At 24.0% G+C, this 26,021-nt stretch overlaps 1 protein-coding gene across 1 annotated transcript in view; it reads left to right on the top strand.

Moving 5' to 3' along the window:
- The first annotated feature begins 19,545 nt into the window (after positions 1 to 19,545).
- Positions 19,546 to 26,021, top strand: part of LOC129606188 (serine-rich adhesin for platelets-like) — a 54,255-nt gene continuing 47,779 nt past the window's right edge. The window contains exon 1 of the mRNA XM_055516342.1: positions 19,546 to 20,358. Coding sequence (XP_055372317.1) covers positions 19,771 to 20,358 — 588 coding nt within the window. The 5' untranslated portion in view covers positions 19,546 to 19,770. The remainder of the gene's footprint in view (positions 20,359 to 26,021) is intronic.

The following is a 26,021-nucleotide window of genomic DNA, read 5'->3' as shown; positions in this document are numbered from 1 at the left end:
AATAAATATCATAATATACTTGAATACATAAGAGAATGTACACCATAAGTGAATTAATTCCTAATACGTTATATTATTTTCATTTAGTATTTTAATAAATCAAGTCACGCTTCGAGATTTTTAGCTGTTGAAAACGTTATTAGATATGTGTACATAAGTATGTATATATATTTTAAATTTATATATGTACATATGTATATATATATTGCCCGTAAATCGTTCACTACAAATGTAATTTTATTATGTTGTTCTACTAATTTTAACCAACTTCGTATAGTACGAGTATAATTAAATCTAATATATCATTTTTCTGCATAAAGTAAAAATAATGGTAACTGTGGCGAGAATAACATTTGAGAAAAAAAAATAATATCATTCATAAACCCATCCTATTGGACTAGCTTAAAATTTTGATAATTAATGCAAACTTGGATGAAGTTATTGGCGAGCTGTTTTAAGCTTTTAAAATGCTGACGGGTGCAAGTAGGATTGATAACTTGAAATGAATCTAAGATCAAAATTAAATATTTTGTAAATTTAATTCTTAAAGACTTTTAACAAGATTTTTCCAGCAAACCCAATTTTATTATGATCAATAAATCGAAAAAAATTTATGTCCACATTGTTGCGGCACTCTTACATCGAGTCGTGTCGTTAAAGTGTAGCTATTCAGATTTGATTGGTGCGACAGCGATATGCATATGCACATATAATTCTTTTTTGTCTTTTAGAAATTCTATATTAATTTTTAAATTTGCCTATGTTCAAATTTTATTTAAAAAAAAACAAATTAAGTTTGTCATTTAATACAATTACAATGTTAAAGTGACAATTATATGGCAGCAATGTAAACCAACGCGAATCTGTGTACTCAACAATATTTGTTGTTTAAGTGAATAGCTCATCAATCTAAAAGTTAGACTTATTTGTTTTCCACTGTATGTACCAATATGATATGTAGGTACGAAAACTCTTTAAAAAGATCCTTATGTAACACAGTGTGATTAATAAAAATGTATGCATATACTCAATTTACATACAGAAATGATGAATAGTTAAACGGAGAAAAATAAAATATCACGCATATTATTTTCGTCCTAAGGTGATCATATATTTTTTTTTCTCTAATATTTTGCTATTTTCATGCCGCTTTAAACTAGTTAACATGCAATTTTTTTTTTTTAATTTCTTATTTAATATTGTTGTTTTATTTTATACTTAAATATTAAATTAATAATTAATTAAAAAATATTTTTAAAAGAAAAATGTTTTGGGAGCACTTCTAAATATTTCTGTAATTAATCATGTTTATGAATAAATTAAAATGAGTTAAGAAAAAAGAAAGAAAAAATGAAGAAAACAATCTTTAGTAATTTGTTGAAAATATTTATGCTTGTTAATTTAATTAATTAAGCTTGTAAGAGGATAAGAATCTAAAGTGTGTCTGAAAGTATTGGATGAATATTAACAGGATTTTTTTTTCCATTGAAAATGGAAATTAGGTGTTAGTTAATTTAAAGGAACTAAAATATTTACTTAATTAGAGATTATACAATGTAGTGATCATGTTAATTCAATTTGTAAATAATTGAAGCGTTTCTAATAAATAAATGACATCTATTGTAGAATTTAGCCAGAAAGTAGAGTTTGGAATCGAAAAGAAAAATTAATAAAAATATTATAAATATTTACATTATTATTAAAAAAAATATATATATATATTAAATAAAAACAAAAAAAAAAGTTAAAAAACAATCAACTTAAGAATTTATATTATATAATTTTTAAATTTTTGTTTGTTTTGTATTTTATTAAAGCATATATTAATTATATTATATTGATAAATTTGAGAGAGAAAAAAAAAATCAGATACATACATTTTTTTTTTATTTTTTTATTAATTGTTTTAATAAAACAGAACAGAATCACAATTTGTTTTGATTTGATTTAGTCTTAAAAATGAAGCACAGCTATACGAAAGGGAAAATATTAAAATATATATTTATATATTTAAAAAAAAATTATGTGTAAAGAATTTAGAAATTTTAGTTTTATAATAATATTATCGCCAATTATAGATATAGAACTATGTGTACCCTACTCTGCTTAAACACATCAGATTCATAATTCTAGAACCCAATAACATAGACATGCCATTAAAATAATAAAGATTTTTAACCAATTTATAGATGTATCCCTCAGTTAATCTAATTTTTTGATCCAGAAAATTTCTTCGTTCAGTTAAATGAAACAACAGTAAAAATTTGTGCATATTATGTGATCACTGCTTTTGTTTATCGAATAACAGATTTTTTGCGAATCTGTGTATTGTTGAAAAATTTCCATTGCACAGCTTATAGGAGAAATTATTATTTTTTTTTTAAAATACGTTAAGTGTGGGAAAAATTGCGTAAAGAGCAAAGAATTACCCAAAAAAATGTTCTTACATAAACATAAACTGTGTATGCTAAGGGTTAATCGGGACCTTTGTATAATAATAATTATAATAATAAATAATAATTATTATTAATAAAATATTAATAATAATTATTATTCAAAATATTAAAAATAATTTTAAATATTGGTACTTAAGCTTACCCGAAATTAGAAGAAATTCTAATAAAATTCTAATTATTCCTAAATAAGGGGTATCGTTTCATTACTAAGTCCTACAATAATTTATTACAAATTATCGATGCCACCTTTTATTCACTTTGTGTTACGATAAAATATTTTTATTAAAAAATTTAAAACATAATCCAAACATACCACAATAATTATTTTGAACACCTTAACACTTTATTTCCAATCATATTCAATATTATTGATCTTTTTCAAGGGTAAAATTAATCTTATTGAAATTTTAAAATTTTTTCTTCAAATTGGCTTCAAGTACTTGGTTTTATGAAAAAGAATTTTAATTTAATGTTACTCTTCTATAATGGTTAAACATTTATTTAATTGGCACTTGAAATAACTATTTTAAAAGAAAAATTTCATTTTTTCTTTACTTTTTTCTTAATACTATATCAGTCAGCATATGTTTAAATTGACCCGTTGGCTAAATTACTTAAGGTTACACCACATAACTCCTCTGCATATTCAAAACACAAAAAAAACACATTGTTTTAATATATTTTTTTCTTATTTTAATACAGCAAAGTGTTAGGGAATTTCATTTTTTATAGCTAGTGCGTACATAACCTACGTTTTAAAATTATGTTAATATTCGAAATATTTTTACATTGAAATATTTTCAAGAATTATTTATCTGTCAGTCAATATTTAATCAAACAAAAGAAGAAAAATAAATTGTTTAAAATCAATAATTTAACAAAAGTAATTAGTTGGTAAAATATTGGTTCATTTGTTCATTAATTGTATATACAAAATATTTGAAACATCTTCGATTCACAATGGTTATGTAAGAAAATTTTTAAAAACTTTAAATTTTTGACATTATCTTTTGGTTTTTAGAAAAACCTAAATTCATATTCGAATATTTCACAAAATTATTAACATTTAAATGTGCACATGAAAATAAACAAATTATTTTGTAGCGAAATCTAATGTGTGTTTTGGTTATAACAATGTTTACCTAAAAAAATAATTATGAAGGGCAACTAATGTAATTATTGTTAATTAGTACAATATATTAATTAATTACCATAATTTCTTCATTATATGTTATTTGGAAATGACTTAAATCATTTTTGAGCTTATATTTAACAAAATAGGCTCACTAGTAGAGTCAAAATATCAAAAATCTCATTATTAGAGTGTTTATAATTTTATTAAACTGTCAAAGTACTAATTTAATTGACTAGAGTGATATTACATGCTAATTATTTTTATACCCGCACGAACGTATGTTTGAAGGGTATACTAAATTTGCCTTACCCTTTTGTAACGCTAAGAAATAATGGTCCGAGATATAGTATGTGTTTTTGATCAGCATCGAATTCTGAGTCGATTAAGCTTTGTCCGTCCGTCTGGCGTCCGTCCGCCCCAACGATAACTCAAAAACTAATTAAGCTAAGTTCATCAAATTATCACAAATGATTTGCTAAAGTAAATGCCAGAACCCTATTTAAATTGAATATGATCAGGGTGCTGGTTCGGGTAGCTGCCATACAATTACTCATTTCGAGCATTATAATTATAAATTATGTAAAAATTCAATTCACTTCAAAAGAAAAACAATTAGAGTAAATGTTTTTTAAAATACAAATATTTGATTCTAACTCGAACCGTCTAAATTAATAAATCTAGAAAAATTGGTTTAATGTTTTAAATTACATTAAAAATTTTTTTTTTATAATTCTTTCAATTTGCTGCATTCTACTTAACATATAGCAAGAATTTAATAAATCTGCATCATACTATATTGCGGCCTAATTAATTTTATATTAAAGTCAAAGACGTCATACAATTCTGAGTTTTGCTGGGCAACTTTATGTTGTTGCTCTGTTGGTTTTCATAGATTTAATTGCACCAAAGTAATAGAATGAGTTTGTTTTGCTTTTTAACAAGACCAATTTACTCATGCTATATGGTGTTACATTTTACAAATTTTGAATTACAACCGTATGTTTATCATAATATCCTCATGATTACATTAGCGTTAACATAATCGCTTTCGGTACCTATTGTTCATTATACAGCGGGTGATATTTTGATAGTTAACGCAACTTTGAAAATATATGATAGTTTTGAAAAATTTCTTTTGGAAATATATCGAAAATTTCAATAACTAAATAGTTATCTTTATATTTTAATATATGTAAAAATGTATATACGAGTATATACATATACTTTTTGAAATAATATCTGATTTCGTTCAAAGAACCTAATATGTAGTTCTCAACTTATTTGAACATTGAATACTGGGAACATCATTAATACCGACCTTTCTTTTAATTTATTATATTTGAAGAAAATTTTCTTATAGAATGATTGCAAAGACATGTTCGTATAAATAGTTATGTAATACTACAAGCCAATTATAATAAAAAGAAAACTTACCTACTTGTTAACAATATCATATTAATCTGCTATCTAATATTCAAACTCTTTGGATTTTCATCTTAAAGATGACTTTTTTTCGCCTTCCTTATCAAAGAGTGTAATTAAGAAATAGAACTTTGTTTCTATAATTTCCTAGATTATTTGAAAGTTCTCAGTGTGCATTTCATACTGTCAAGTTCTTGAAAGTTCCATAATATTGAAAATTATTTATGCCATTATTTTCACGTTTTTTTCTTACTGGAAGAGTCTGAAATAAATAAGAATATTTAATTAAATACTTTTAATATACTTGTATATTTTTTCGTTTAATAAAAAAAAAATAAGATCCAATTCAAAACCTGTCGTGAATATTAAAGAACCACAACACAATTTTTAATTTAGCGGCGAAATTTTTATGTTGCACGACTAAAATTGGGTGAAATGTAATTTATTTTCTTATTGTTTTCAAAAAATTTAATTAGTTAAATCAATCAGAAAACTAAAATATTTCAAGTTTTTGTTTTAACTTTCAAAACACCAAAGTTGATGTTTCCTTTTTTTTTACAAAAAAAAAGCAAACATTGCTTACCGGTTTCTACTTATTACCTGATGGTCTTTTAATCTTTCCAATGAAAATAACCATCATTTATGACACTTGTCAAGGAATTTCAACGATTTAAATTGAAATGATTACCCTTAAAACTTGAATTAACCCAAAATAATATCATTAAAAATCACGATACAAAAAACACAAAGGCAAAAACGTAATTTGAATACAATCTATAAAGCGGTAATAAAATTTTATATTGAAAAAGGTTTTTACGACTGATTTATATTTCGTGGTTTATCATTTGAAACAAAAACAAATAAAAAGTGTTACCATAAATTATCATAAATTTCTTTGAAATTGCAATTGTATGTCAAAAAGTGGCAGGTTAATTTTCTAAGTCATTATTCATATTTTTCTAATTGACATTTATAACAAGAGTATGAGGTTCAATTAAATATTTAGTTGAAGTTCACACCAGAATAACAGCCATCGTTTTTTTGTTTGCAATTATTAGACGTTATAAAGACTAAAGAGAGAATAAGGTTGGTTACAAAATCCGTGCTACTCGTACTTCAAAATTGTATTAATTCAGTCAGGAGAAAATATTTGGCAAATAAATTTGTTTCAAATAAGTACCTTTTAAATTTATCGCCATAAAAACCCAAATTTTTTACATAATTTGGGAAATTATCAAAAACGGTTGTCTTATAAGAAACTATCAAAAATAACAGTGTAAAATTCACGAATTTTTACATTTATTCAAAATTTCCTAAAAATAATAAATTGTAAAATGTAAATATGCCAATTTTTAGCTAATTTTAAATCAAGAGAAATACAGTATCTGGCAACACTTCGTATCTCATTTCATTTCTTCAATAAAAATAATAATAATAAGAAAAAATTCAAAAATAATCATTGAATTTTGATTAGCATAAAATTAAATGAAAACAATTAGCACCTTCATGGCGAATCATCACTGTTATTTAAACAAATATAATTATCAATATCATTATCATAATTATTGTTATGTATAATATATATGTATATATATACATATATTTATATAGATATTTATAACATAAAAAACACAGAGTTCATTTTGCTGATTTAAATTTTAGTAGATGCAAAACGATGTTTAATAATTGGTTCGCTTTGCTTATAAAATTTATTATGTATAACAAAATTTTTAGAAAAAATTTCACTCACGAACCGTTTGTATGCACATACCTTATACTACAATATTTTTAGAGATTCTTGCAGACGGCGCACAAATTATGACAGTCTGAATAATTATGTTTATTAATTTTTTGAAAATCTTCTTAATCAATAATTATTGTATAAGTTCCAAATGTGGGGGGTTTGACCCGTACTTACAAATTACTAAGAGTCATTTTAATTTTGAAATAGTTTTTACACAATGTATGTACAATGTACACGCATTTTAAATCTTTCAACTTTTATAACAGTTTCTTATATTTGTCACCATCTTATTTTATGGATTTTGTTTACCGTTCTGAAGAACACTCTATGCGAGTGTAATGAAAATTTAAAATAAGAATTTCATTTTGTCAAACAAATTTTGTCAAACAAATTTTGTTGCTTCTCCTTTTGTGGTACAACAACATAGGAATGTATATTCAAAGGATATAACAAACTTAGCTTTCGTTTGTCAAGCTGAAATAAAGAAATTATAATCTGAAATATAGATTTGTTTTATGTAAATATTCTGGCTTTGTGTGGGATCTGACTCAATTTAGCAATTCCTCTCCAACAGTTACAGTGATAATACAAAAACTTATTGTTAACAAAATTTTCACTAATCTTTTATATAATAGCCAGATTCTTGATTGAATTGAGTGTTATTCAGATATTATATTGGGTGGTTGTCATACAACTTCAAAAATAATTTAGTTATTTGTCAGAAAATCATTGTCATTTAGTTATTTGTCAAACCACAGTACTGCAATTTCGTTTGAACAAGTATAGTAATATATAGGGTAAATATTTTCGGCAAATGTTGTAGAGATTGCATTGAGCTTTTACGACATTGTTTTCATATAGTATTGTTTGTTGATTGCTTGGGGTTATATAAAACTCTTAATCATTCATTTATATCGGTAACACAAAATTGACACGGTCAATTCTACCCTATTCTCGTCTTTCATTTTTAACTCTTTCACGTAATTTATGTTTAGATTTTTTAAGCAAGCGTGATGTTTCGCATTCTTTGTCTTTGAAAATACATTCTTTACCGCTTTTTACTGAAAATTAACAAAAAAAAAAACAATGAATGAAAGTTAATTTTTATAAAAATAAATTGGGCATTAAATTAACTGCCTACTTTTTTATTTTATATTTTTAAAAATTACTTTGTTATTTTCGAATATTTAAATAATACAAACTATAGTTTTTGACAATAATCACCACCAGGAGTCGTTGTTATTTTATTTATGATGGTTAACTAATACTGGAAAAATTTAATTGATGTAATCGCGGATTAAAAGAAGTTTAACAATCAGTTTTCGTTTTTTTTTTTTAAATTTTTTCAATTAAAATGAAAGAAAATACTTTAAATGGTTTTAACCATAATCAGTTGTGTTAAGAAAGAGCGTTAAGTTGTTTATTTATTACTCTTATCATTAAATTTAATTGGACCATCAAATTTTTGAAATTTTTATATACAGTAGACGCGGGTAAATTATTAAACTTTTACAAATTAATAAATTTAATAAATAAAGGTGTTCATTGAGTTTAAAATATAAGTAGGTTTCAAATTTAAATTTGCGGCTAATTTAGGTTTAATTCGTCTTCAGAAACTTCATTTTAAGGTTCCACACTAATTTAAGTAATATTTTTTTGGGTTATTGTGTTATGAGAAAACCTCAATTTCAAGTCCGCTACTGTATTTTGTGCACTGAACTTTCTTTAAAAGCAAATTGCAACTCATTGGCCATTGTTTTTTTAATTAAATCGAAGAAAAATTCAAATAAATTAATTTTGTTAAGATAACCTTTAATAACATCATATAAAAATTCGAGCACCAAATGCATATTAACTGCTACACAACTTCTCAACTTTTTTCATCACATCAAAATTACGTATTAAAAAAAAATGATGACAGTAATTTTTCTTCTTCCCTTAAAACTGCAATTATAAAATTAAATAAAGTGTAATGTTTTTTTTTGTTTTGTAAAAATATTTATGTAATCCTTTGATTTTGATACAGAAAAACTTTTACCAACAAAATAAATAACGAGACAATTAAATTTAATAAAATAAATACCTTTTTTCTTTTACTTAGAAAGTAAAACTAAAAAATTTTGTTGCCCATATACAAAACTCATCTTTGCAAAAACTCTTTACGAAAATTTATTCTTTAAATAAATGAAAGTACAACGAAGTCTTATGAAAGTCTGACAATTATTTTGAAATTTCCATGTGTGTTGAAAAAATATTTGTCGTACTATTATGTTAAGAAAGTCAAAACTACATGTCTTATACATGCATAATTGCAAGTTAATACAAGCATAACTGGAAGTTAATTGTTTAAGATCTTAAATTAGGTTAATCGCTTAAGATCTTAAACTGCAATCCTGCCTCATTCAAAATTAAATGTCCAGCATATAAAAAAAAATTTTAATTAATTTGGATTAACAAAATAACTCTAGTTCATTATTAATCTAATATGTATTAATAAAAATAAATCTAGTCATTTTCAAAGTCGTGCGTTGTAAATTCGAATTTAATCGCAATCTACTCGAATCGAAGTACGATACTAATTTGGGTAACATCTCATTTCGCCTTACTTAAGCATTAAACTTAAGCATTGAAATCGTGTTTGCATGGAACTGAAATTTTTTTTTCAAGTATGCCTTGTTGGAAAGCGGGAGTATACGAGTTTGCCTCATAATTTTTTGATCTGGTGGTAAAAGTCCCATCAATATTATTTTGTTCAAAAGTAAATTCATATGTCGTCCATAAAACAATGCTGTAGAAAATATCACTGTTCTGGTCTTGCTGCTTTATGCGTCTATTCAATTTAAAAAAAATGTTTATGGTTTCGACACAATACTATAAAGAAGATAGGTAAAAATTTTATTTCATGATTTCCGGTAAAGATCTATTTATATGTTAAATTTAAACTATTCATCTTAAAGGGTTTTGAAGTTTAGTAAAAGCAAAAACAAGGACAGCTGGACAAAACGGACAAAGTGAAATCACTTAACTTTTTTAACTAGTTCTGTTTAGAAAAATTCTAAAAATACTTGTGATCAGTAACTTATGAAATGATATGCGCTACATTTTAGTAATTTAAGTAAAAAACTACCACATTTAGCGCTTTGAAGGCGGAACTATTGCAAAACCCCTTAAATTAATCACTACACATATTGTATACATTTAGGATGAATATAAAAAAAAAAAACAAAATTTATTAGAAAAGTAACCAATTTTGTTTCTTAATTCTTAATTCCCGTTAGAAGATATTCTTTGTTACAACTTCTTAATTACATTGGAAACCGAAGAAAAAGAAGTAATAACTGGTCTATAGAGAATTAGTTTTCACAGTAAAATTTATTTCTTTGCTAAATTTTAAGTTTTTACCTCCGTTTATAAAGGAGTCCAATGGACGGAAGAAAGAAAGGAAGAGCGGAAGGACAGAGTTAAAATTAATGTATAGTTTTTTAAAACTGGTTTTTGCTATATGTACTACAAGATTCATTGAAAAATTAAGCAGAAAATTGTAAAGATGTTGGCTTCTTATTGTAATATTCTTTTCCAAATTTATTTAAATTTCCATATATAATGCCTACGTATTTTTGTACGAAGACACCAGAAATGAAAATTTTAAACTCCCAAATTACCAGTTTTATATTTTGTACATACAGCTACAAACCACACATACATTATACATACATATTAACATTATCGTATAACATTACTAAAGTGGCAATATGATATTTTTTTATTAATGTTATTAACATGGATGACATTTTGTTAAACCTAAACTATAGACATGACAAGTATATATGTAAATCTAAATATATGACCGCATGTACACATGTGCTTATGTAACATTATCAAAGCTATCTGGTATGTATATAACTGGTATATAAAATTATAAAATATTAAAATTATCTAGAAGGAAATCTATTAAAAAAAAAGTTTTCAATTATGGTTAACATTTAATGTTTAGCCTCCTAATCACATGCTCTGCTCACTATACGTAATAAATTAATCTTATATATCTACATACATAAGTTATGTAGGTTTTTTGTTATTGGACTCAATTTATCCTAGTAAACTAATTTTATATTATAAAAAAAAAAATATTATGTTAAAACCAGCTTATTGAAAATATTAAAAAACGAAAAAAAAAGGTTGCAAAGAAAAAAATTGTTTTAACACTGCCAGGCCAGCACGTCATACTCCTATAGGTGAAAAATGTAATTTAAATTGATAAACTTACTAATGAAGTTGAATGTACGTAGATATGAAAAGGAAACTGTAAATTTTCTTTATAATAGAAATTACATACACATATGTACATATATAAATGCAATTTTCTTAAGAGTTTAATGTTGTACCTACTCATAATTATGATTAAACTTATCATTATTTTAATGAAATGAACACCTTTTCAAATATTCAAAGATGATAAGAAAAAGTAGAGTGCTTTCTAATATTATAATTATAATATATGCTCGTATATATAGTAATTTAATCGCTAATTCAAAGTTTAACCAAAACAAATGAAAGAAAAGATATGAACTAGTTTTAAAGAGATATGAGTTCAAAATTGCATACCCCTTACATTATAATGATAAAAATTACAAATATACATTACATAAATTATTTTGATGATTTCACGCATTCATATAATGTTATGGTTACAAGGGAAATGCTTATTAAGTTGAAAAAACATGTTTCGAGAACATTAAGTTAAAGGTTTCTTCGAATTTAATTCATAGCATTTAAAATAAGTAAAATTTGGCTTTGACACTAATATAACCGCAGAGAGCTCAAATCTTTGAGAAAAAGCTTAAAATAATCTTTAAGAAAAAACCAAATGCAGTTTAGCAAATTGAGTTATAGTTTAAATTTTCAGCTGGTTTTTAGTACATTTAGAGCAATGAGCGACCGTACGTACTAAATTTTGACAGAATGACAAAAGAGTAAAGTTCTTGAAAAATTAAAAAAAAAATTAGAAATCTAGACAGGTCGGCTTATAGACGGCATTTGCTGGCCATAGAAATTATAATAAAATTTATAATGTCATTGAAGAAGAATGCTTGTCATTTCTGTCAGTTACAAAACGATGCATTTTTGCGGAGCATAATACTGCAAGCAGAGCTAATTTTTAATTTACATATTCAAAACATTTTAAAAATTCGAATTTAAAATGAGAAATGCAATGTTCACCAATACATTGATGCCTACGAAGGGTATAATTTATTTTAATTAAATATAATATTCTACAACCACCACATTTAAGAATGACTTACTATAGAAACTTACTTCAAGAAAATATTTGAATAATAGAACTTCCTGTAATTGAATCTTATTTCATTTACCATAAACAAAATGAACTGCAAAACTTGTAGTGAGTATGATTCAAAATGATCTTGGTGCTCCTGAAATATTTGAAGATAAACTATGGCAGTACTTTGTTTTCAGAATTTGTATTCTTTGTAAATTTCGTACAGAACGTGTTCTTTGAGCATTTCCTCTATAAATCGATAGCAATCCCTATATGACTTTCCATTACATTTACGAATTCATTCCCTTTTTTTCCTAAAATTAAATATAACTTAATTACAATCTATTATCGTATATTTAAATTTATCTAAAAATATTTAGCAATATTTTTTTAACTCTATATTAAACACATATATATTAAATATTTTTAGTGCAATAAATGAATTTATAACTGAAGAACCAAATGTAAATTAAGTTAATGCACAGCAAGCAAAAAAAAAATTCTGATGTGATAAAACGAGTTTTAAATTATTCTTAAGACGATATCAAAAAATTATCAGAATTTATGGATGATCGCAGACATAAGATCAGGGATAACTTGTATACGAAATGGAATTAAAATTTAGTTTATTTTTAAAAATTTTGGTTTAAAATAAGAAAATTCACATAGATTCTAATTAGTATTTTAAACTCATTATAACATTAAAAGCATTTATATTAAAAATTAATACAGGTTTTCTTATTTTTATTTTATTTTAAGAATTTTTTTGAACTGTTTTAATTAATAGTAACTGACCAGTTATTAATTAATATGCAATATTTAGAGCTAATCTAAATTATAGTTATGGGATGATTGCTATTTTGTCAATCATATTGAATTTTTTTTTTTAAAAATCTTTTTAAATAATGTGAAGATTCTTGCAATTAATAAAACTGTTCATTCAAACTAATACGAATCCTATATAGTTTAAGAATCATGTGACTGTTATCACAGAATACCGGAATATTCTTAATTGAAATAGTCATTTAAGTTTAACAAATTAGAATTTTTATTTATGAATCAAAAGCATTAATCAAAAATTTTATATGAGTGTTGATTGACAAATTCAAGAAAATTGCTTAAATTAAAACAGAAAATAATAAATTTTATGGCATATTAATTGAACCTCCAATTTTAAAGAAAGGCTTATTAATAAAAGTACTGATGTTCAATTTCAAGTTTTTGTGAATAATATTAGATTTGAATCTAATTATTCTAGAATTGAACAATATTAAATTTGAAAAAAAATGTTATTGAAGCGAAACCTTACTTACAAAAGCCGGTAATAATTATTGATAACTTAAATGACGCCTTGGATAGGTTCCTTAGTTCTAATGCCATAGAAATCTTCAATATGTGAAGGATAATATATTATTTTCGTGCGGTATATAAATCAAACAAATCTAGACAAAATGTATTGGAAACGATATGGAAATTATCCAATATTAGAACTAAGCGAAATAAAAACAAAAAGAAATAGAATAAGATAGCAGATAAAAACGAAGCTAGAACAAAGCAAAAATATTAAAGAACGTCTTATCAATGCAATCATTCGCTTATTAAGCCAAAATTCTATAATATCATCCTATGTATTCGTGCACACACACATTTACTTAATGTTTAATATAACGAAGGTAACCATGCCAAAATTTTATTCTCAGTAAATGATGTTTATTCTCAGTAAATTTGCACATATCACCATGCAAAAATTTTATAAGAGGGCTTCCATGCGAATATTAATTGAGAACAAATTTTAATTTCCAGAATTTTTTGCAGTTATGCAGAAATCACATCCCAAATAACGGCTGCAGATTTGTTTAATTTGACGGCGTTTTGTTATGTGGGAAATATTAAAGCTTAAAAAGCTGCACCTTAGCTATAATCAGATAAAATGACGGCTAATTTGGAAATATTGAGAATCTTCAATTAAAAGGTAGTTTAAACAATTAAAATTAATTTGATTTTTTAGTAATATAAAAAAAGTAACTTAAATCTACCACAAAAATGTTGTAATCAAAAATTTACTTACAAAATTCAATCATAATAACACTTTTAACCTAACTTAACCTAACCTAACCAAAATACCTGATCTTCAATTGTAATGAATTTATGGAATCTTATACAACTCTTTACAATAAATTGAAATATAATTATAACAAAATATTGCAACTGTTCCAAAATCGAATTGAATTTCAAGAAAATTTTAAAATAATTGAACAGATTTTGAGATCTAATAATGATATTCTTAAATGTTTTTGATAAGTTAGTGGTGTTCCACCTTTTATAGTTAAAATAATTGCAATCAATAAATTTATTTCAACTTGTTATGTCCATTTAAAAATTTTATAAAATAAAAAGAGGAATTTCAATTCAAATTCTCTAAATAGTTATAATCAAATCACAATGAATTACTATTTTGTAAAATTAGCCTAGGGCAGAAAATAATTTAAATTTGAAATTATCTCAATTTAATAAAATGCAAAGAAAAAAATTTTTATACAATTTTTTTTTTTATTATTTATGAAATACTTTAAAATAAGTAGTTTAAAATTATTGATGCTTTGTTATTTTCCCGTTCATAATTCAGAAATTAAAAAATATTTTGCATATTATTTATGCTTTACTCTTAAAATTTTCTATAATCTAAAACATTCGCCATTTTCGTTGTAGATCAAACATGTATGATAGCATTTGATTTCAAACATTTGCACGAGACGGCGCCTTGTCAAACTTCGAGAATCAACTTCTTTGGGATTATTTTAAGAGAATTAGAACTAAATATGAGCTTAAAAAAATTATTAATAATAAATAATTAAAATACGTATACGAATACCAAAATATCTGTATTCCACTTAAAAGTTATTGGCATTTTGTAATTCAAATTATTGCTACCTTTCGGAGTAAATGTCTACAGCTCTTGTTATCAATTATTTCGTTGAGGAGTCTTATACGTTGAGCGTTAATACGAGTTAGAAGAAAAAAAAAATTAAGCGTTAATGCGAATGATGGTTAATAATTTCAATAAAATAACGATTTTAGATTGGAGCCAATTTTGAATATTAGTACAATATATTTTGGCAATATGTTATAGCAAAAAATTTCGCATGTCGCGTTTTCGAAGGAAATGCACTTTTCCATAATAGCGAAATGTAAACAAACAATTTTTTGCGAAATGTCTGTCTGATGCAGTCGGGTATCTTAATTTCGTCTGGACTGATTTTCATAAAAATATAATACATATTTTATATATTTAGTTTAATTGTTTAAATCGGGGACGGGCTTGAAGGATTAAAACTTTGCTACAGACAATGTTGACTATTTTTATAAGAAAATAATCAGCGGATTTTCCTAAAATTTTACATACGTGAATGTATTAATATTTTACGTGAATATTAGGGCTTGGATACAGTACTTCCTCTAGGGGCCGGTCCAACATTAGTTACAATATCTACTTATTCACAGAATTTGTTGTACTTCATTATTAGTATTTCTGGATCAATTCACATATAATATTTTCAATAGAACTTGAAGTAAGTGTTTAGAGAACATTTTCGTATTCTTATTAAATACTTTAGCAATACGGTCGGCTTGGGTGCTGACGAAATATGGAAATGTTTTTTATTACGATTAATCAGAACGTTTTTTTTTCTATATAATCGGGAAAACATACAAATTATAAAAACTTGATTTATATTTTACAGAAATCTTTTTTTTTTCTATTTAAAACAATTTGACTGATTGCACTAGTTTGATTGGAAATAACAATAACAACAAAAATAAGAAACATAAGAAAATAACAAGAAAACATAAGAAAATAACCAAAACAAAATTATTTCAATATTAAAAGTAATAAATTTTTTTTTTTATTTAAAATGCTGGTTAATAAAAGATAGTTATCATAATATATTTGCAATTATGTTTTGTTAGATCAAGGTTATATACAAAACAGATCATCTTATAAGCTTCTTTTCCCATTTATCATTAATTTTTTTTCTTTTTTGCTCTTCTAAGCTGCAAATACATATACAGTAAATTGTAATAGATCAATCTATGATCGTAATAATATTATTATGTAGTTTACATATAGTTAGTAAAAATTTATTAACTATTTGTTGATTATCTTTAATTCACAATTACCGCATTGGCATATATACGTACAATTAATTGAATACTCAGAAAAGGTAGTAAACCACCTTGAGCTGGGTTCAGTGTTAAAATGAAAACCTCTTTTATTTCTATATTGCGCTTAGTGGTTTTTTGTATTTTTTTTTTTTGCAAATGTGTAAAATTTATTGAAATTTGAAACATGGTGCAATTTAATGCGGGTTCTATTTGATTATATCTGATTTTTGTGGCAAAAACAAAATAAAAAAATTGTGAATTTGATCACTTCTTAAGTGTACAATTGATTAAATGCTGTTTTCTGTTGCTGTTGTTGTTTTTTTTTTCATATAATTTCGATGATTCTGTAATGATGTGTTTTAATAATTTAAGAATTGAGGTGACATTGAAACTATTTCTAAGTTGAAAATTTTTAATTAAATTTAGATTAAATTTCACACTTAATTATTTTTTTTTTGTTTATTTTGAAGAACTGCTGGAAGTCATGGTCTTTCAACAATTCATTTATAATTCAAATATTTTCATTATGTATGGAATATGTGTGTATATTTAAATAGATAATTGAAACCAGTATATTTAAGAGGAATAATTATTATATAAAAAAAAAATTAAGTGTTAAATTAATTTAGATTTTTTTTTTTTTAATTTAAATCATTGAAAATTGTTTAAGTGTACAGATATATAAGTGGTTCAATTTAATAATTTAAATTTGAAAAATCGAAAAAAAATTTGGTTGGGATCCATTAAATTGTGCTTATTAAAAACAATGATTATTTGGTACAATTACATTGAAAAATTCTTCCCGAATCAAGTAATTTGGACCGGATTAAAAATTTAATACAAAAATCATTTAATTAATATAATTTTTCATAATTAAAATATAATAAAATATAAAAAATATTTTTTAAAATTTTGAAAATTTATTCACACTTGTGTTGTTTGATCGTCTATCTTGCTTCTTTACTCACTTTTTATTCACTTTCAAATCAGAATTCTCAGAATTTTCTAATGGATATTTCACTTTTCCAATAAGATTACATTATACAAATATATGGTAGTTAGTCATTTTCTTCTCATTTTCCGAGTTAAATAGTAAGAAAGACGACCAGACCCTAAGAATAACTCGACTTACAATGACAATTTGCCGCAATTATTAGATTTGGTTGAGAATAAAAAGCAAAAGTATCCATAAATAACTTTAAAAAAAATTATACACCATAGCGTACACCTTAACTTTATTAGTTAATTACAAATCACAGGTGGAAACTTTAAAATAAAATTTGTTATGTTGAAATTATTTAGTCATATATACAAAATATTAATTTAAAAGAAAGAGCATAAAAAAATCGAACGTCACCTTAAGACTTTAAATTTTTTCCATATATTTTAACCAACTCATGCAAAATACTCTCTTAAATAAAAATGAGAATTTTCAATAAAGCTAATTGGAAGAGAGATAGAGAGAGATTTTATGAAAAATTTGGAGAATAAAATAAACACTAAGAATTTATTACTTACAATATTGACTTAGGATTTGAGTTGAGCTTAAGGTTGTGTAATTGAGACTTTTTATGTTTATTTTTTCTTGTTTTTGTTATTGTTTTTAAACTTCTATCATATTTAGGTAGGTATAGGTAATAAACACTTCAAAGTAATTTTCTCTCTGCTTGTTTGATGGTATCTTCGGTATACTAACAATGTAAAGCTTTTTTTGTCGGTATTTTGTTTTTTTTTTCTTAAACTTCTCTGTTTACATTATGGTGTTATTTTTTTTTAATTTTATTTTCTATGCTTAACATGGTATTTCTTAAATTTGTTTTTGTTGTTTTGGTTTTCTTCTTTTTGAATTTTTCTAAATTAAGCTTTTATTTTTTCTCACACTATAGATTTTGTTGTTCGTTGTGGGTTGCTTTTTTTATTGAGTTCATTGTGTTTTTAATTTAAGCTTGCATTTTGCATTTTTCATGTGCACGCTACATGTAAAATTCTTGTATACCACTTTTTTTTTTGTTTCTTCTTTTTCTGATTTTTCTTTTCTTTTTGTTTAACTGTAAATTGTTTAGTATTTACCAACTAATCGGGCAGTCTTTAATTTACAGTCTGGCTGACTGGTCGGTTTAGTTTTTTTTATCTCTTCGTTTTTATGTTTTAGTCCGTGTAACAATATTATTTTTTTTTTCTGTTCAATATTATAAAAGTGAATATTTGGATATTAAAAATAAAACAACACTAAAAATACAAAAATAAAATAAAAAAATAATTGAAATAAAAAAAAAATACTAAAAAGACAGAATAAAAAATCGATCGGTTTTTTATTTTGTAAGTTTTCTGTTTTTTTTTCTTCTCTTATGCTCCTTATTGTGCATAAACTTTTGTAAAACTGTGGAATGCGTTAAAATTAAATTAAATGGATTTAAAGTATTTAAAAAGTAATAAAAGAAGAATGCAAAAAATTCAAATAAAGTTGTAAATAAAAATTTTAATTTAAAATTCGATTTAAGGCCCCTATTTTCAATGTGATTTAAATTACGAAATGGTAATCGACGGTATATAAATTTTGAAATTAAAATTCATTAAAACAGAAAGAGAGACAGAGGAAAATTATATTGCTTCAGAGGTTTTTTTCATTGGAATTGGTTGTAATTTAGAAAAAAAAATTTCAATTGCAATGCACCAGAATTGTATAGAAATTTAAACAAAAGACTTAAGTTAGAAACTTGATTTTTAAAATATATAGAAAAATATAATTAAATTTTGTTATGATAGAAGTTATTTGGGTTTTATTGAAATTGGTTTTCAAATTTTAAGAACATGCCGAAGTTATAATGCATTTAGATCTTAAGATATCTTCAGAATTTTAAATGATAAGTGTTTAAAATTCCTTAAAATTTTGAAGATCTTACGAATTAAAAGATTGTTTTAATATTTTTTAAAAATTTCTTTTTTGATTGATTACCTTTCCTTGCCAGCTTTTATTCAGCTCAAAAATATTTCCCATAATAAAATGTGAGAAATAAAATAAAAAAATATTTATTTATACTATATATCCTGCTTACATATCACTTAACACTTACGTGTGTCATACATTTACGCAGATCCTTAAAACGTAAAATTTTGTCTTTTGATCTATATTGACCAAACTATTCAAAATTTCCCCTATAATTGGATTCTTTGTTTTTCCATTGTCATTTGAACTTCTTTTATACGACTTTTCCTTTAAATGAGAATAATCTTAAATAACTTTCGAATCGCCATAATGACTGATATAAAAATTATGTCAAATATAAAAATTTAATAAGTACTGTTGGAAGAAACCAAAACTCTTTAAAAAAAAATATTTTTCATTCTATAAAATACAATGTGCGGAACTGGAAAACCACTTTTTAGGTAAAGAAATTTTTTAAAATCTATCATATTAAAAAAAAACTATTTAAACATTAAAAATTAATTTTAAAAAGTGAAATTGAAAAAATAAAATTTAATTCAACTAAGAAAATAAGAACAAGAATAAAAAAAAATTTTTACAACAAAAACTTTTTCGCTTATGTAAAAAATATTGTTTTTTAAAAAAGCAATGGTAAATAAACAATATAAAATACGTCAAACACCAATTACAAATTCTAATTCTTATAATGGTGACTTTACTGCTAACAACAGTAATATTACTAAGGATAGTAAACATTTACCAACACAAGAAATAAATAATAGTAGAACAAAACATTATTCACCACCGGTCATTCGTAATTCATTGAAAATTACAAATTCACCAAATCCATATGATTCACCAACAGAAATAACAAATTCATCAGCATTGAAAGATTTTAAACATCAACGTCAACATAATAACAATCAACAACAATTATTTCAACATCAAAGGACATCATCTCAGAGTAATAGATCATTGGAAACATTTAATCCTAATTGTAATAATAATGGTATTAATAATAATATTGAAAATACATATGAACAATTAATAATCGATGATAAATATAATGGTGGAAATAGTAATTTTGGACGAAATATTGCATTGTCATATGATACAGTGTCATTAGCATCTGAAACTTATCATAAAATTGGTAGCCAACGTCAATTTGAAATTAAAGATATTGTTGTTAATGATATTGGAAGATTTCAATATTTTATACAAATGGATAAGGATGTGGTGAGATTATTTTTAAATTGTTTTCTTTTTCCAATTATTATTATTATTTAAAATATAAAAAAATAACTACATTAAAATATAGAAATTACTCATAATTAATGTCAAATTTTGCCTGCAATTTGACAGTTACATTTGGTTTGAACATTGGATAATATTTTTTAAATTTAATGTTCTTAAAATTTAAATGTGATTTTTTTCACATTTTATTTGACAGTTTTTGATTAATATTAATAATTATTAAATAATTACTGGCATGGCAATTTTCATTTAATCTTAAAAATTAAATTAAAATTTCTAATCAAATAGCATGAGTTATGTTAGGGCAAATGTTGTTTAAATCTAGTAAAAATAGAAAAGTAGGCTCACTTTTAAAGAAAGTCTTAATATCAAAGTTATTCTATAGTATAAAATAATAAATTTGCGAACCCTTATCAGACTTTTCTTTATAAATATCATATTATCAGTTTAAACAACGTTTTATTTCTAAGAAAAATTATTATTTCTAAGAAAAATTAAATCAAAATTAAAGGTTTAGAGAAGCACTAATCAAACTTGGTAAAGTCATTAATTTTTTTTAAATTATTGAATTGTTCTCTCTCATAGTCATGTATAAACTTCAAAATGTGAATATTAATTATCAAAAATTTTGATAAATAAATTGCAATGTCATTACGTGACACTTTAAATTAATATTATAGAAATTGAGTTGATGACACTCAGCCACACTTTATTAGATGTTCCTTTTAATTTATTTAAGATTATGTAAAAATAAATTATTTTAATGTATATATATTTATATATAAAATTATATTCGTATTTAAAATTATTGAAATTATCCAATAAACAAACATGTTATTGCATTGAATTTGATGAACTTGGGGTTTTTTGTTTTTGCTCATATTCTAAAATGACTTTATATGCTTTTCTTATTCTTTATTAACTAGCTCAAAACACTCTATTAGGTTGTTCCGTCTATAAAATGATTATTTTTTTATTAAATGTTATTTAGATTATTAATTTTAATAAAATATTAATATATTTCGTTAAGAAAGAAAAATACCTCGATCTCTATTTTTTAATACCCAAAAAACACACTGGCATACTTGTATATACTCATATGTATATATTATATAAAAATTAAATATCCAAATGACTAAATTTTCAATGTCGATAAAAAATATAACAAAATATACGATAAAAAATGAATATCATATGCGAATATAAATTTAACGACTTTTATATAAAATTATATAATAAGAATATTATGAAGCTATTTTGTGTTCACTGCTAATAATATGCAATGTTAAAAATTTTGCGAAAAATATCATTAAATATAAAGAGAAAAAAACCAAAACTATTTTTCTACATAAATGAAGGTTAAAAAATTAATAAAAATCATCGTTATGTGCAATAAATAAAATTTTCATAAAATTATTATAAAAAAAAACAAATCCAAAAATTCTTAATAGCTGTCATAATTCTAATTTAAAGACGAAATTTATTTTGAATGAAAAAAAAAATTTTTTATGTCAAATCATGGACTATTGTAATTTTATTAGTATGCGAGATTCTGAATGAATAAATGAAATAATTAAAAAAAAAAAAACAAATTTATTAATTTTTAAATTTTGTTAATTACATTTAATTAAATTTTATGTGATTATGACCATTTTTATTAACTAAATTGCATTAATTAATTGTACGATAATTAAACATGATTAATTCCAATGCGTATTATAAAAATGTGTGAAATTTTGATATGAGGAAGGTATGAAATAGCAATCAAACAAGTTTAGAGGTGTGGTTATTTGATATTAGCTTTGCTTAACACAAGTACACATATATGTATTATTCAAATAAATGCTAAGAAGGCATAAAATTCAGTTTCTAAATTAATCCGAAACGATTCTTTGAATATTTATACCACATGTTCTGAGTAAAAAATATAACAAATATGTGCACAGAGTGTTTCACATAAGGTGGCAAATAATTTCAGGGATGATTGTTTAATCAATTTCCAGCAAAAACTTGTATGGGATGAGTGGAAGGGGGTGCGTGTAAATACACTCGTTTTCGGACTACAGTCTGTTTAAAAAAATAGGTATCGAACTTTTCCTACATATAAATAAATGCTTTTAACTTCGGAACCATATAACATAGAGTTATAATTGAGGGCTTGTTTTACAGGCGATTGATTGTTCTTTATTTTTACAATTACAATTAATTCGATTTAAGACATAGTTTTCGAGATACAGTTCATCAAAGTCAAAATTTTTGTTTTTGAAATTTTTCTTTTACAAAACTCGAAATTTCTCGAAAATTTTTGTTATTATTGTTTTTTTTTTTTTGTTGTTTTTTTCGATGCGTTACGATAAGAGCTAAAAGTTAACCCATATAACATTGTCCTCTATCTCTCGTAGTTTTTCTATCCCTAAAACGTGTTAAATGTACAATATTTAAAAACATACGAAAAATAAAATTTTAAAAATTCAAAGTATCTCTTAACTTTAACTAACTCGAAATTACTCGTTCCAAATTGCTCGTCCCAAATTGCTCGTCGGCATGAAAAATCTTTTATTAAATATAAAGCAAAAAAAAAAAATTTGTCTTATAAAAAAAATCAAGCACAAGTATAGTCTAAAATTCGTTTCTAGAATTTTAAATTTAAAATCTATTTTACGTTATTAAAACGCTTGCCACATTTTACAGCGATTCTCATGGCAAGAATCACAAAATATTTAACTTCTACACCATACCATCATATACCACTTACATATGATGAATATAATTTATACTGAGAACTTGATTTGATTAAGAGAGGTGTTAAAATTTTCAATATATAAATCTCAAAGAAAAAAAAAAAAAATTATCATACATGATGTGACATCTTAACTTGACTTAAACTGGCATTTTGATTGACATTAACAACGATTTTATTCGCCTTTGATGTGCAATTTTTCTTGATGCGATTGCGATGAAAAGAAAAATAATTTTTTAATATATTTTTTTTTTCTCTCTCTGTCTATCTCTCTCTGCTCTTATTCATTTTGCACGAATCACACACAAATTACCTAATTTCTTTACTAACCGACTTTGAATGTCGTTAACAATTTTGTTATAACATTGTTCAGCATAATATAATAATATACGAATAGTGGGCTGCTAATATTACTACCATATATGGTGCAGAATCAAAAAGAAAACAAACGAAAAATATTAATTTTAATAATGAAAAATTTAAATTAATATGGAATTTTTCTCATGTGAACACATTTAGTTTTTGATTTTAGGAAAAAAATAAAAAATTAAATTTTATTATGATAAAGTAATTCAATTTTTTTTTAGCTAAATACCTCACATATATTACAGTTTTTTTTTTGTAGTTCTATTACCTTAAAGTGAAAATTATAACTTTTTTGTTTTTTGCTAACCTCATAACTACATTATTGTTAAAAAAAATTCATGGGATTAGATGGTGTTCACATTGAACAAAACAAAAGAATTCTTATCATAGTTTTCTTAAAAAAAAACAAAAAACCGAAAAAATTTTCAATGCAAAAAAATCGAAAAAAAAAACTTTTGTTTTATTTTTAATGATTTATTCTGCACTTCGCATTTATGCAAAACTTAAGCATCTTAATGAACATTTTATAATTTTAATTGGGCGTATTACAAAGCTAAACATGGCATATAGGTACAATGATCTATTTAAAATTGTTGCAATTTTTCTTTTGTTTACTTTATATTGAGCTCAAATTTTATATATATATATATATATATATATATTGTATATGTATATATAATGGTAGTTGCAAATAATTTAAATGAATAATATTAATGGTTATTCAACTGCATCTATTTAATTTTTATGAGAAAAAATTATATTATAAATTATGCAAAAGAATTAATGAAATTGTTATTCGCATATATTGTGGTAAATGGTTTAAGCAAATACAATTTATTTGACAGATTATGACAGCAATATAATGCACTCCACTCTATAATTATATTATATGTATTACATAGTTAATTGTTATTTTATAAATGGTATATGCAAAAGTATTTCTATTATAAGTGAAAATTTTCAAATTCAAAGCAAAACTTTAGCTGTGAGAACTAAGAGGAAGTGTAGCTGAAAAAAAATTTAGTGGCTATTCAAATGAACCTGTTATTGGAGACTCATGAGTTTATATTAATTTTGCATTTTAACATTTATAAATTATTAAACGATCTTTCTACATAGAAAATATTTAAGAAAACCTAATTGACTAAATTGATAGGATTTCCTATTGGATTCTACTTGAAATCTTCCATGTACCAATAAAAATTCATTTTGGATTACCACAGTATTTCCATATGAAAGTGGACATTTTTTTTTTCTTTAATGTACCAAAACAAATACATATGTAAGCCTGATTTTTCAAGTTAAACTTCATTAAGATTTCCGCAATATGATGAATTTTTAAGAATTTGATGAAAACACACCAGGAAAATTGGGTGGTACACTTTGCGTTGTTCAAAAATCATCAAATTGGAATGCGATACGGCTTGTATTGATATAGAAAATTCTAAATTTGGTACATAACGAAGTAGTTTGCTTTTATTATTTGTAATCAAAAGACGAAATTATTTTGTAACGGAACAATTCAATACCAACATATTATGTAGAAATGTAAATATTATAGTAAATATGTAAATTTTCTATAACACATTGTATAATATTTGGCGACTAAATTGTTTGATTGGCTTCTGAATTTTCTTTGAAAAATGAAAATTATATTTTAAAACCAATTAAACTCTAAGTAACACTTAGTTTACTTCACTTTCATAATAACAAATTTTTCAATTTTTTAAATAATCCTTGATCTGCATTTTTCATTACTCTAACAACATTTAAAACACACACGCACTCCAAATATATGCACTTATTTATTACATAAAAAAAATTTCAAATAACATAAATTTACAAGAATTCACTTAAAAATTACCAAAAAGAAATTCAAATTTAATAAATTGAAATGAAAAAATGTTAAAAACAACTTCAATATAAGAAAAATTTTGTAAGAAAAAAAATGAACCGCCTACCACACCCTTTAGTTAACCATTTAAGCCATTAAAATAATATATTTATGTGCATATAATATTCATACTTATAAGTGAAATAAAAATCAATTATAGCCATAATACCATTATGTTTTAGAAACAAAAAAACCAGTGAGTTCATAACTTTACACAAAAAAATTACGCAGTTACCAAACCAGAAGCCTTCAAAAACTTATCTTTAACTCAAAAAATCAATACACAAATTAACGCAAAATTTTTATTAAATATTTTGATTGGAAAAATAATTATAAATCCATTTCTTATCTATTAAATTTTTCCATATTATGCATAACTATATAGCATTAAAATACTAAAAGTTTAAAGCATTTTAGGACCTCCTTGTGCAAAAATTTTTATTTGGTATGCTGCAGTTAAAACAGTATTGTAAAAACTTAAACAAATGGTAAAAAAAATGTTATGGTTAAGTAAAAATTAAAAATTATTTACACAATTCGTTAGAAAAGTCCCAAAGGTAAAAGACAACACAATCAATTTTAAATTTAGAATTCCAGTAAAGTTAAACTATTTAGACTATTAGATGCTGAACTGAAAAACAACTG

Source organism: Condylostylus longicornis, unplaced genomic scaffold (genome assembly GCF_029603195.1).
Source record: "Condylostylus longicornis isolate FDR11 unplaced genomic scaffold, ASM2960319v2 ptg000018l, whole genome shotgun sequence".
NCBI classification, from domain to species: Eukaryota; Metazoa; Arthropoda; class Insecta; order Diptera; family Dolichopodidae; genus Condylostylus; species Condylostylus longicornis.
Note: the sequence above shows the minus strand (reverse complement) of the source record. Positions and strands in the feature narration are given on the sequence as shown.